General features: G+C 38.3%; 1 protein-coding gene across 3 annotated transcripts in view; it reads right to left on the reverse strand.

Annotated features, from left to right (window-relative positions):
- MTUS1 (microtubule associated scaffold protein 1) overlaps positions 1-15,056 on the reverse strand; it is a 131,383-nt gene that overhangs the window by 77,890 nt on the left and 38,437 nt on the right. For all 3 annotated transcript variants that reach the window (XM_075026784.1, XM_075026823.1, XM_075026792.1), the window contains exons 3-4: positions 13,827-14,022; positions 1,636-1,818 (exon numbers count right to left, since the gene is read on the reverse strand). In XM_075026784.1, coding sequence (XP_074882885.1) covers positions 1,636-1,818; positions 13,827-14,022 — 379 coding nt within the window. The remainder of the gene's footprint in view (positions 1-1,635; positions 1,819-13,826; positions 14,023-15,056) is intronic.

The raw sequence follows: 15,056 nt of genomic DNA on the forward strand, positions 1-15,056 counted from the left end.
TCAACCTCCACAAAACAAAAAACAGACTTTAAAATAGAAATTAAAAGGAATACAACCTACTTCTTTTCCCAGTAAAGGTGGCTAACAAAGGAATAATACAAAAGCTGTAAGATCCCACCACCAGCAACGTCAGTAAGGTAATATCATAGTGGCTTCCTGAGTCAGTCGGTGGTGTTAGTGTAGAATTGATGAAAATAATAGGAGAAAAATTAGTTTCTGTGCAACTGCGGAGTCCTCCTGGTATAGTCATTTAAAAAAGATCAAAGCAACCTTAAAGCCAAAAAGACTGCAGCCATATTCAACCTCTCATATTGCTCTTGCTTGCTCTTTGTGAATCGGAGTGGAAAAAATTGTAAGCTTGAAGGCAGTGGACAAAACAGATTAAACCAACTAGCAAATCAGGCTAAATAAGGAGTCATCTGTTTAGATACTTAATCTGAATACGCTTCTTTGTTATGAAGCGATGACCCTTTCCTTTGTTACATGAGGGAGTAAAATGAAGAGAGGACAAAGCTGCTTAGGAATTCCAGATACAGTCCTAAACCTGAACAGCAAAAGTCAACATGGCTGTCACAGCAACCGAACCGACCTGATTACACAGAAACATGCACTGCATATTTTATTACACATACTCTTACTCCTTTGAGGAATATGTTAGGTCTTAGTTTTTTAATGAAGGCACTACAGGGGGGAAAAAAAAAGAACAAGAGAAAATATAGTTATATATGTATGTATGCATATGCGCATACATAAACTATAGACATATGTTAAATCACAGTTCTCTTTTTCAGTCCGTTGAAGACAGATTTAAATGGCATCTGGCACAAAGCAAAGGCCTTTGCCCAGTCTCCAAGATATAACAGATGATGCAATAGTAACAGAATATTTGAATGTACTCATTTGAATATGTATAGCTGGGAATACTAATGTCTGACAGTCAGTTGTGTCTTATTTCCTTCATATTTTTGCCCCTAGAATTCCTACAACTGCTGGTACAGACCCTTTGTAGAGTTTCAAATCAAAGTGAGTTCTGTTATTTTTCTTCCTAGTTTTAATCAAGGTAGATTTCGTTCAGGTCATACAGCAATGCTTACAGTTACCTTAGAAATTATAGAAGTCTACCTGTGCAAAGTTTTACCTTCTAAAAGCAGTTTCACTTACCTGCTTTTGATCTCATCTACACATTTTGTCTTAAAACACTGAAAGCAGATATAATCTTGTTCAAAAAGAGCATTTAGTATCAAAAAACTCTAACGAGCTGTTCCAAATATTACGACAGGTAATCCATTCACACCATTCAGACTTATTTCTTATTACACTATATGTAAACACAAGGAAACTTTTGCTCAAGATGACCCACTCATTTTGTACTGTTTCAGAATAGAAGAGGAGCTGTACTGAAACCTCTACTCATCAAACACAAGTCCAAGGCTCAAAGATCCTTCAGGTGGCATGTCTCAAGAAGGAAAGTTGTAAGTTAAGAGGCAAAAAGAATAAGACCTAGAACTAATAAGTAGTACAATGAGACTTAACACAGCCCTTTCTCAGACAGGACTCCCTTTGTGGGGATTTTTTTTTTTTCCAGCAAGCAGCTGATGCTATCAGTTAAAACCCATAACCCTGACAGATACTTACAATTACTGCTGAAAAGACTTCGCTCACTCTGAGTGCTGCTGACTGAAGAGATGCTAGGTGTTCTCTCAAGCACTGATCTTTTGACAGGCACTTGGGATTTAGTGAGCGGTTTACCAGAGCTAGCCCAGGAGGCTGGAGAATTTTTCGGAGAGGCATGCTTCTCTCTTGGCAAAGATCCTATACCTGTCAATTGGGGGGAAGGGGGAGGGAGAGAAAAGAACAAAAGGAGCTGGAAAGAAGCTTAAACAATTGCTGCTTCTAAGTATATGCCTACAAGTAAAAAGATTTACACATAAAAAAAATACATATAAAAAGGCTTAATCTACCTCATATTGACATGGTAAAAAATGGTGTAAACACAGAAAAACAGTTCCAAGGATTTAAAGAATCCCATTTTGCATATTGACCTCAGGAACAAATCAAGAGCTTTACATACTGGCCTTCAAGGCAGACATTTGCATGCACAAGAAGTCTTTCTTGCATTTTCCTACCTCTGTGTATTATGGTTAGCTATACTGGCAATCCCATAAAAAAATATAACCTCCAGCTCAAAGACAATCCAAGAAAGATTCTTTTGTTTGTTCCCACCCCCAAAATGGAGATTTCCCCACACACCTTTGACAGGGCACTCTAAAAGATAGTATCTTTTCAAGGACAAACACAGCACAAGAGTATCAAATTGTGTTGTACTCACATAATATGTTGAAAACTGACTAGTTCTGCAGAACTAGTTAAATGGCACTCCCTCAAAGTTCTTCATGGCCAACTGGTGCAGACACATTTTTGCATTAATAGCTGTTTTCATTTGAGCTTCTTGAATACAAATGCCCAATAGCTAAGGTAATCAAATAGGAAGTGTATCTATATAGGAGACAGGTGTGCCATCTTCAGATGGGAACTTACTCTTGTACTACTAACAAAGCAACCACACTTTCTGCAAGAAAATTTGAGTTTAGTTAAATTATGCTTTTTGTTTATTTCTGAAAAGTGCACACCCAGATTAAAACTACAGTGGCCCAAAGGAAGTTATGTATACACAGATTTGTCTTGCCAGCACCGAGTTGACTCCTGTCAGCTTTGACATCAAGATCTTTATACAGTGCTCTGAATAAATATGGAAGAGTTTTTTTCATTTTTGTACAAAACCAAAAAGAGAGATGGAAGATAGACTTACTTTTTTAATATTTCGTTATTTATTATAACACAAGACATCTTACAAAATATCTTAACTTCTGATGTCACTACCATTTCAAGTCTGACAGACATAATTTATCTTACTTGAAGAGATGGCTACAGTGTTTCAGATTTGCCTTAGAACAATCAAGTTTCTATTTAAAGGGAATACCCATCCCTTTATTCTCATCACTATAAACCACATTTCGATTTTGCATAAGCTGTGTAAGAGACTTGAAATATGACAAAATTAGCTAGTAATTCCACTTTATTCAACATCAGTTTTGCTGCAGGATCTCCACTCAAATACCAACGACCAAGAAACCATCAATTTGCACTAAGGCCAAGAAAGCACGACATTAAGAGGATTACATTAAGATTTAGGCCACAAAACCACTTACACCCAATGTCTGCTTTTCAACAGTAGGTGGTGTGACAGGATTAGATAACTCATCTCAAAACGTCCCGTATCAAGTACACAAAAACAGGAACAGGACTAGTAGAGGAAGGTATGTCCAAGCTATTTCCTTTGGTTCAGATCAACTCAGTAACAAAAGAGAAAACCTACAGACAACATACACTAAGCATGCATTAGAATATTATATAACATTGGTCACTAAATACAATACACAAGCTTCAATGAGTCATTAAACGTGCTTTATGTCAGACCTTTTGTTTGTCATTACTATGAAGAACTGTGATTCCATATATGGCTTTATTGTAACCTGGTATTAAATCTCTGAGACAAAATTATCAGTCATATTTTAGAATTTTTTGTAAGTTACTGCAATGGACGCTTGAATATATCCAACTCACTGAAGTGCATACAAACTTTGTCGTGCTATGAGAACACCACAAACCACAAGCTCACACTTACTGAAAACACCTCTGAAACACAGCACTCCAGACAACATATCTGAAATAATTTGTGTTTGAAAAAAAAAAGTCTGTGACATCTGAACTTCATGCAACAAATCTGACAGCTTTATAAGACTTTCCACGTTGTTTCATTAACAGATCAACATATCAGAAAACAAATTAATCCAGACAAGTCAGAAATTCCTTTTCTAAATAGCCTCTCAGCAAAACAAGGTGCAAAAACCAAACACACCCCCCTCCAAAAAAACAAACAAACAAAAAAAGGGCTGCTGTACAAACACTGCATGTTAAATTTGTATGACTTAGCAAGTTAAAGCTTTACATTTCAAAAGGCAGCTAGATGAACAAATGCAGCTTATCAGCTGCATTTTATTGTTTAAAGATGAGGGTAGCATGCTTGATTGCTATTGTGCTGGATTCATCCAGTTCAAAAGGTACAGAGCAAAACTCTGTTTTTTTCACAACGATTTTCACTCAAGAGGGGTCAAGGCAAGCATGTGAAAACGCACGGTCTCTTCTTGTACAGCATGTTCCGTACATATGATTTGCAGCCAGCCCGACTTCTCTGCACATGCTGAAATGCGGTAGTGCACTAAACCAGCTGTGAGCTCAAACCCATTCCGTGAGCACAGCTAAGTCTAGGATGTCCAGTTTCAGAAGCACGTCAGACACATGACCTTTGACCTCCTCTTAGTTCTTCTACTCCTCAGCACTTTCCTATAAAGCTTCTATTAAAATAATTACTCAAGCACTCAAATACATTTTTCAAAAGCCCAGCTTGAGGGAGGATTTCTTTTAAGTTATGACACAAGATTATTAAACAAGTACTCTTAAGTGTTACTTCAACTAATAACAATGGTTTTACAAAGTATTTTTGTAAGTATCATCCCCTAAGAAAGGAGTCACACAGAATTAAACGCAAAGGTTTTGAAGGCAGAAACAGGAAGACATGGTATATAAACAAAAGTACTGGAAATAAGCACAAAAGCAGGATATTTAGTGAACCATTATTATAAAGACAACAAGCAATAGCATCAAAGCAACAGGCTTTCATCAGTTATTTAATCTAGTCACTGAAGTGGAATACTAGAAATATCACATTCCTCTACCGTGAAGTAACGAGTTGGCAATTCCTTAGAAAAAAGTCTCTATGCAACAACCACATTACTTCAAGTATGTTAAACTATCTCTTGTATTGGAACAGAAACAAGCAAAGAACAAAACTCCTTTTTCAAGAATCTCTGAAGTCAGATTTCTTATCCTTACTCAAATACTCATCCTCTCATATGAATCTCTCATAGGTGGTTATTGTCCAGAATAAATTAAGGCTTCCCTTCCCTTAAATAACACCAGGAGCCTAAAAAAATCAAATTGAGAGAATAAATATACACTAGCAGTGGTGAACTTGGGACTTCGTTGACACCAGGCAGACTGTAAAGTTGAGTATGTATTCATCAGTTCTGATATTCAACATCCACCATTTCAAACCATATCTACACATTTCACATCTACAACTGAGCACAGAGCAATTGGCATTCATGGAGCTATACAACACCTGGAAATGAGTGGTGGAAAGCCTTTCCCCAAACAGAAACTTAGGGCAGACTAAGTGCAAAAGGAGTCTTTGGAAGGATGCTTTTTGTTGTTGTTTTTGTTTAACCCTAAAGCTAACAGTAATGATTGGTTTGGCCTTTTGTCACCTTATCTCTTGAATATGTTTAATTTTGGATTTTTGTCTTATGCTTTTCTGATTTTTTCCTGCAAGTTTAAAAATCCAGAGGGCTCTATTTTAGAAGTGCTAAACTTCTTAGCTTTTAAAAAAAGACAATTTTAAGCATGATGAAAAAGCCTGATCTAAGCCTATAGTACGAGGTCTTTATAAAGCAAGGGGAGTAAACCTTCAAGAAAATATGCTATTTTTTGGCATCTCTTGAAAGGAGCAAGTAAATCGTGGAAAGACAAACTGGACTTTGGTATTGTTTCCAGCAGACCGATCTTAACATAGTTTTAAGATCATTTATCGTTACTATTTTGAGCACTGTAAAGCAGTAGCAATACTAACAGATTTCCAATGGCTGCAAGCTCCCCGGGTTGCCCGATTAGCCATTCAGCAATATTAGTTATAGTATATTATGCTACACATATATCGGTGTTCCTTCGAGGAATAAAGAGTAGTTACAGCCCATTTCATAATTCTACCTAAGATGTACAGATAATCTCTTTCTATTTATCTCTCCCTTTTAAAGTCTCAAATTACTACCAAAATTACCAAAGAAGAGGCAGGACAGTTCTGTTATGTTGCTAGTAATGCCTCAACTGCGAAACAAACATGGACAAAGACAGTGAATGTTAAGTTACTGCTGGATCTTGAAATATTTACATGAGATGGATTTATTTGTTTAGGGGATAACAGCCGATAAGAGAACAGTTTACATATTAAGGCAAGACCCAATTCCCCATCTGATGCAGACTTCCACAGTGTTGTTCCCATTCACCTACAATCCTTACGAAAGTGCTCCTCTTTGGCACAGGTATCAAGGAAACAGCAGCAAGCTAGTGCTAAAAACATAACCAGGCTGTCAGCAGCCATGCGGGTAGGCATTCATGTGTTCTTCCTCTTGCAGCTCAGTATTCTCAGAGTAAAACTGGAGAACTGATCATCAGTGCTACAGATCATTATATTAGCAGTTAACAACAACCAAACCAACCCTTTTCATTCTCTCAAATGCTCTCACTGTCAGAAGAGCAATTGGGGTATTTTCAGTTAGGGGGAGAGAAAGGGAGAGAACAACATTCATGTACGTCTACTGTTAAATTTCACTTCCTATTTGGCCCAGTTTTGAAATGTGGCAGACTTCCTCCCAGTTAAACCCTTCCACGATCAGAGAGACTCCTCCCTTGCCCATATTCCCTCAATGCTCAGCGCCTTGCACGTGATCTCTCCAAGCACCTACAAATAGCCCTTCTCCTGCCCGGCCTCCAGTCCGAACTCAAGCCTGCCCTCCCACCTCCAGTACTGTCTGCCATCAAGTTGCCTGCCAGATTTACTCAATTTTAGGTTCTTCTTTTTGTAGACTGAACTAGAGCAGCCCCATGAGAGACCATGTCCACATAGTCATGCTGTGATCTCCTACGACCCCAGGCAGAGCCAGTCTCCGGACAGCAAGTAGTTTTACATCAGCTTCCCAGGTAAGCTGCGCAGTGGTGGCAAAGCTTGCCCACTCCAGCTTTGCCAGGAGACTGTCGTAAGCTGTTTGCATCCTGACTTAAGCAAACAAACCCCAACCGCTAGCTTTAACAGCTATTGGAGAAGTTCTGTCCATTTAGGAGTAGTGGGCACAAGGAGAAGTCAAATCAACATACTACAAGGAAGGCTGAGACAGAAGAAAACCACCAACCGCATCCAGTTATGCTTTTCACTATTGTCCAGCTCTTCATACCACGCACCCCTTCATGTTACACACTGAGAATTTTTTGATAGTTTGCAGCTTTTATATCCACGTTACCTATAAACAAGGACTCCTGTTTCTCTCCTCCTTTACCTCTACCCTGAGAGAATTCAGAATTAACCAGTACAGGTCAAGAGTTATTTGAAGATACACCAGCATGTCCTTGCAAGTAAGTGACTAGGTACCAAGAAATTCCCCTGCAGGGAAATGGTACACACCTCACTCCTAAAGGAGGATATTCTCATAGATGCATCCACATTTCTGACAGCATTGATATGTTGACTGTTAGTATCAGTCTCTGCAAGTACAATCATGCTTCTTGCTACAGGTATAATACATTAAAACCCCGATGGGGCTAGTCACAAATCACCTGTAAAAAGTCTGGGAACATACGTGAAAACTTTAATTCCTTAAGTATGGTTGCTGATGGCACTGGAAACAAAGCTGACAGGATGAAATGCTCCCTTTTGGGAGCCGGAAGTCAGAATACTGGAAATACCATAGACTTTGGAATAAGGATCATTTAAATTCATCTTCAAATGTTTCTAACCCCACCCTTCTCCCCCTAACCCCCAAAAACTCAGAGGACCACACCCAATCATACCAAACCAGAAATAAATCAATCTACTTGCTTTGAAATCATTCATTATAACAGATCCCATATTACCTCATAAACAAAAACCCTTCTGTTTTTACTCATTTCTCATGGTCAATTTGACTTATAAAACTAAATAGGAAAGAGTTTATTCCAAATGGGTGTTTTTATGCTGAACCCTATGTAAGGCTTGTAAAACATGAGCAGTATCTATCCCATGGTGAGAGCTCCTTGTTAATGAAAAGTAAAAAAAGAAAGAGGTCTCAAAGTTATAACAAGTTTTTCTACTAGTGTATGTAGCCAAAGCTAAAAGCAGATTGACTAAGCTGAATTCAGATTACATGATTTTATAGCTCCTTTCTGGCTTCAAATAGTGAATTGACCATTCTGTACCTGAATGACCAACAACTGGGGCAGAGGCTTAGAGGTCAATTACTTGGCACAAGGATATATATTGCTCCAGGCAACTGCCAGCAAACCATTCCTGTTGAAGATGGCCAGGAAGTGAGGGCAAAGTGGAATGAGAAACATTACCAGGGAAGTCCAACTCAAGCAGTCAGAGAAGGGATGACCTGCAAGGCTCCTAAGCCCTCACAATTTACACTGCTTTCTGAGCTCTCACAAACTGAACAGCTTGACAAAAGTCGTTTCAGATACATTGCATAAGTCTTCCCCCACTTTATACTGCAAATTAAAAGAAAACTGGTGCTGAGATACACAGTCACTATGCAGTGGAGCTCTCTGGGTGAAGATGACCGAAGAGGGATTATAGACAAGCTTTATGTCATACTATAGACTACAGACATTATGCTCCATGGAGACCCATGTTATTAGTTTCCTCCCTCCTACACCTCTGAAAGGGAATATGGGAGTTTTAAGTTCACTTTTAACACAAACTTTAATTACTGTAATGAAGCCCTACATATGCATTAAAGAAAGGGAAAAAGGGACCAAGTAATCTAGACTCATAAGTACAAAGAATGATCTTGGACAAGCTAGTGTATGAGGAACCTCCTTTTAGGATCCATAAAAAAAGCTAGCTGTTCTGCAAAACTAAAACCAAAAAGCATAAAAAGACTGGTTGAAACTAAATTTTAAGCCTTATTTGTGGACCCTGGTCCATTTCAATCTGTTCATGAGAAAGTATAAGGATATCCTTACAAGTAACTCTCCACTCCAGCATTTTAAGAAGAGTCCTGACTGTTTCATGGCCAGAGAACCTGGAAGTTATGTTTGCCTTTAAAAAATATTCTGTTTCTTCTTGACAATCCAACTTTAAGAGAGTCACATGGTAGATAGCAGGAATGATGCAAGCTGACAAGTGATTTGCAGTAACCATGTTTGGTTTAGCTCCTGGTTCAGTGTCAGAACAAACTCAAGGATTGTGGAATGCTTACTGGAACTGAACTGTTTTGGTTCTGCTTCACTAGTATTGTGAAAGGCTATACCAAAAAGTCCTGAATTATCAAGTTTATATATGTTTCCAGCTGTATGAAAACCCACTGAAGCCATTTTGTTTCAATTTTCCATCTGAGAAGCCTTTCTTTGTGCAATAAACAGCAACAACACTCAATAATGAGCAGAGTCTTAATCTGTCATGGCCTGTTCTGGTTTTAACTTTGGAAGCTTCTCTGAATTACATTTTTAAATGTAAGATCAAGCCAAAATTCAAGTGAAGGAATTCAGCAATTACGAACTAATAAGCAAATCAGTATTTCAAAGTATCACTAAAACTGCTGTGGTCGAATGCAACTTAAAACATAATTCCCCATATGCTATAGGAAATATTTTTCCAGTGCTTCAGTTAGTTGCAGAACACCAGAAAAATCCTTCAGTATGTTCAACTTTTTATAATGAAAAGGTCTCACTTGTCCAAAATCTTCTTCAAGGAAACTCAGAATTCAGACTGTCGAGCTTCTCTCTACCCAAGCTTTCATTACTCTAGTTAAATGCTATGAAAATACTAGCAAAAGAAAGAAGGAATACCAATGGATTGGACTCATGGAAAAGGTAAGTAAAGCACAAGGCCATAACTCTGCTAATTGGATATCAGTGACTTAAATCAGAGACAAAATGGTACCCAGAATGTCAGAAATAACTGTCAGACAGTGAAAGACATTTTGGTTACAAAGATGATTTACATAGCTTCCCTTAATTTCTAGAAGTCTTTAAAAGTAAGTAGAGGAATAATATTTTTGATGCTTTCATATCTTCAAAGAGTTTCAATTACACAGAACTCGACAGAGCTCTCATAGTTAAGATATCAACAACAACGTGAAGTTTCATATAGTGGGAACCAATTTAAAGCAATGGTGTAATTTTAAGGCAGAAGTGTAGGTAAAGCATTAGCATATCAAATCTTACATGCAAGTAAAGCTCCTTTCTTACAGACTTACAGGTAGGTTTTAGTCAGCAATAAGAGAAAAAAAGGCAGTGGTGGGCATTTACATTTTTAGATCTAAAGTAAGTAATTTATATCCCTATTTTATGCTGTTCAAACACAAATCAAACCATTTCCTGTAGCTCAAACTGTCACAGTGCTTCCATCCAACTGCATGGGTGGTAACATGCGGTTGCTGGGGCAGGCTGACTATAGAACTTGGGAGTCATGTTCCATGGGACCATCAAAGCTCCTTGGCTTCTCTAGTCCCCTTCCACCCCTCCCTTCAAGTGAGAGAAAGACATGACTCTTCCCAAACTGTAATACCTCAACTATTAGCAGGCTATTATTCCTCCACAGTAGTTATGTACATCCAACTAGAAGGCTGTATGCATTTGCTGGGAACAAAAACAATCGTTGCTTTCATTTCAGCACTGGTTCAAAGTCCTGAACCAGGGCTCCAAAATTACATACGCCTTCCAGTAAAAACCAGGTAACTCAAACACCTTATTCTGTGTTTCAAATTCTAATAAATATTTTCACTGATAGAAAACTAACATAGCAAAAGGCATACTGCCTGCCATCCAGTACTACAGAAATCTGCACACACCATCATGGAAACATTAGCTGTAGAGAATTAAGATTTTTGTTTGAGAATGAGTATATGATTGCAAGTCATTCTTCCTTATGGAGAAATGAAGACAAATAGTTACAGAAATCATTTTGAGGTGTCTAGCTTGCAACTGTTACCCAATTTCTAGATTTGCTGCAGAAATGGGGCTTCACCATTTCACAAACCACTTTGGTACACTGAATCAAACTGGGCTCACCTTTTAGAGAACCAATTTTTAATTCAGCAAAAACTCCCAAGTTCCAGCCAAGATGCACCAATACTGGTGAACAGTGGTCAGCAACCATTTTGAAATAAACAAAACAGTTATTTCTAGCTTAACATGCTCTGCAAATAACCTCACAAAAATATAATGTTTGAGATACAAGTTCCTTCTCATTCTGCTATCTCCTGTTCAGGAGAAGATGAGGGAATTTCCTTAGAACACATGCTTCCTACTGGGTTAGTGTGTTACCACTCAAAACTTAAGGTTTACATTTACAAGTGAAAAAAATTACCAAAATCTCAACTCCTGCCAAGTTGCAAGGATCTCATAACTGGTGTTTTATACAGGGCATGTTTTTCTTTTATTTCTTGGTTGTAGGGGAGTTTCCTGCTTCCCACTCGAAATGACAGTGCATGATACAATCCACTGTTCACAAGCTCTTGATTATTCTGGGAATAATACATATACTAATATGTTTTGGACAGATAGACTGCTACTCTCCCTCAACACACAAATGTGAGGGATGACACAGAGCTATACCATCACTTCTCTTGCTCAGAATATTTAATGGACTCACTACACTGTCTTCCTGCCCAACAATCCAAATACAGCCAGCAACTGGTTAAGAATCAGTCCCATTTGCGTTAGTACCTCAGGAAGCAATGACGTCGTTAGGATTTGGACATTTTTAAGACTCAGCTTGACAAAGGCCTCAACAACCTAGTCTGAATTCGGTGCTGACCCAGTTATAGGCGGGGCAGGGCTGGACTAAGTGACCTTCAGAATTCCTTTCCATCCTGGATTTAGCTAGTTTGTCTGTAGTCTGGAGAAATCCTGACAGCAAACAACTGTACAGCTACCGAGTTATTTATCTGTACTGTTGGAATTATACCAAGGCACAAGTGTAATACCAAAGTATTCAAATTACTTAACTGGAAGAAATAGTTATTCCCTACAGGAAGGCTTTAGCTAAAACTGATAACTGGGTTTGGTTTACAAGCTGCCACTTGGCCACAGTAAGTGTATGTACAGTTTTACTTGAAAACTTTTTAAAACAGATGAGGTAAGCACTAGTAGATAGGGTTTTACCTGAAAGGTGTGGTTGCATAATACAGCAGGGCTTTGGCAGCAATACCAAGTAATTCCTACTTTTCCCCATCCTTGCTTCTCCCACCCCATACTCCCATCCTCCTGATTTGCATCAGTACCATGTTTAGCAGGGAACAACAAACCATGTTTAAGCACTCCCTTGGCAAGGGATAGGGGAAGTTAACCTGATATAGTTTAATGCATGAAATCCTACTTTGTAGCACCAAAGTGCTGCATAAGCAAAATGAAAGGTAGAATGTGCTAGGAACAGGGCGCATCGGCAGGGGGCTGGGTAGAGGGCATGGAGAAAAAAATTCTTCTCGTGCAGCATTAAAGTTCCAGTCTCATCAGATCATAGCATTAGTTTGAAATGTTGAGGTGCTGCTTCATGCTTTTACCTTAAGCAGTCTTTTTCCAAGAGGAAAAGTTTGGAAGGTATTCTACTGGCTACCATTTCAATATACAATGAGTTAAGGAGTGACAAGTTTAACTAATGAAACTTGGGGAGTAAAGGTTTTTATTTTTCAACAGCAAGTGACTTCTGCTTCTTCTGAAAGTGCATCTGATTTTCTGCCCCCCCCCCCTTTTTTTTTATGAGGGGGGAAGAAGTTAGTCCCATAACCCAGCCATGCTTACATTTATTTCTAGTGATGGTGTCATAAATCTACTCTGGCTTAATAATCTAAGGGACAAATACACATCTACATCTATAGCCACCTCAGTTCTTCTAAGAGCATAATTACAGATAGAAAAACTCTGAATTGGTATTTAGAGAGGTGATGAGTCTTCCAAGAAATTGGTGGCTTACAGGTAGGTACCTAGTTCACCAAGCAAGTCCCTTACATTACCAAGGCTCAAGTCAGAGAATAGCCTATATCCACTTTCTTTGAGGGACTCATCCCATAAGGGACTACACATACAGATTTTATCACACTTTACCCCTGTATATAATTAAGAGGAGTACTTTGGACTGTTTTATAATCTTAGATTGAGTGGGTTAAAAAAAAAAAAAAGAACAGGTTTTACTGGGTATAGCTGGGTGTGCACACTTACCAAATTACAGTGTATTGTAGTGTAGTCATTTATAGCCAGGCTGCCTTTGCAATTAGCTATACTGCCACACTTGGTTAAAAAAAGCACATAACCTGCAAGAACATTTCTGAATATCTACAATACAATTACAGAATGTAGTTTCCTGTCACTAGACAGCAGCCTACAGACTAGATGTGAAATCTACCCTCCCCCCCTTGGTATTAATCAGTCCGAGCTTAATTAGCAGCTCAAGCAGTAGTCTCTCCTCCAATTATGTTCTCCCCTTTCTAGAAACTATAGAGCTATACTAAAATTAGGTTGAATAAAATAAGTTATGTCCTGAAATAAGGGCTCATTCCTGTTGGGATAGCGTACAGTTGCTCATCGTAAATGCTTTGTACCTGAGCTTTGCAGTTTCTCCTCTTCACTTTTACATTTTTCAAGTAATTGTAGTTTTAATTCTGCAAAGTACTGTCATATAACCAAACTATAAATAATAATATTTAAATATTTTTTCTTCTAACACCACCACACCCTCCTAAACACATTCCTTCTAAGATGAGATTTTATAATAATGAGGTATAACCTGCCTTCCCCCCCATTGTACTAGCAATTTGTATTTTAGATAGAATCATATTTAGCGTCAAAAATACAGCTCTGTACCATCCTAAAAGTTCTGTCAGAATGTACATTAAATATGATATCTTAATTTTAAGAAACTGGTTAAGTGGTAGTATTCCAGTGAAAAATTCTCTTACCAGAGCTTGATGACAGAACAGCTCCTTTGTGGGCAGGTGCTTTAATTGTGCTGATAGTTTTATTTTCACATCCTCTCTTCAAGGGCAACACAGGTGGAACCATTTTAACCTTGGGAGCTGATACACTTCGTAGAGTGATTGGGCCTTTCTTCAGTATGTTTCTCCCTTGTGTTGTCCCATCTTTCACAGAACGCATCTGTTTTTTAAAAAAAAAAAAAAAACAAACAAAAAACAACCAGAAAACAAACAAACAAGCAAAAACAACCAGAAAACAAACAAACAAGCAAAAACAACCAGAAAACAAACGAACAAGCAAACCCCCCAAACCCAAACAACCACACACCACCACTCTGAGAAGCTGACGATCTCCTTTTCCAGCATCTGTAATGAAATACTGCCCACACAGGTAAGGGATATGCTTAGCTGTTCACTGTCATATTGTTCACATTTGCAGTTCAGAACCTCAATAATCATCTCCTGAATGGCCTTCAGCAACACAAAACTATTAGTTTGAAGCCAATCACTGGTAATGACAAACACTAAAGAGGTTACAGAGGTCATTTTACATCAGGATTTCTTCCTCTTCCTCCCCAAACTCTAATTAAGCCATTCAATTACATGACTGCACCTAATCTCAAGACAAATTCTTTACCAAGCAACTACACAAGTTAGTTGTCCTGTACCACCTGAAACATCACAGCCCTTACAATGGGTTTCCTGGTCTAGGTCTTACATTACAGCACAGAAACAGGTTAAAATCTTTCATATTCAGGTGCCATAGATAAAACAAATTCAGGAGTAGACCCAGGACAGGTTTAAAATAACTGGTTTATATGTAGCACTCATCAACTTTTCATACAGAATTCTTGATCCAGTTTATGTAGACACTAATTCATGACAACTCATGCTGTAAAGTTAAGCTTATGAAGGTAAACTCATAAGAATGTACAGCTCTTCACATGCTTTTCTGCGACTCAAGCCGATATGCAGCAATTTGGTCATATTGATGCACTTCCTACTTTTGACTCCAATCCTCATCTTCATTTTCAGAAGTTCACCTGTACTTTTCAGAAGACCGCTTGTTTATATCTGATTGGTCTACTCCACATTTTACAGAATTTGCTCTTTTCCAGGTACCAGCAGAACAATTACTATCACAAAGGTTTCCATCTTGGCAGCAGACTGAATTAAAAGCATTCTCTCCAACCCTCAGCAGCAAGAGAAAGGACT

Source organism: Buteo buteo, chromosome 1, assembly GCF_964188355.1.
Source record: "Buteo buteo chromosome 1, bButBut1.hap1.1, whole genome shotgun sequence".
Lineage (NCBI taxonomy): Eukaryota > Metazoa > Chordata > Aves > Accipitriformes > Accipitridae > Buteo > Buteo buteo.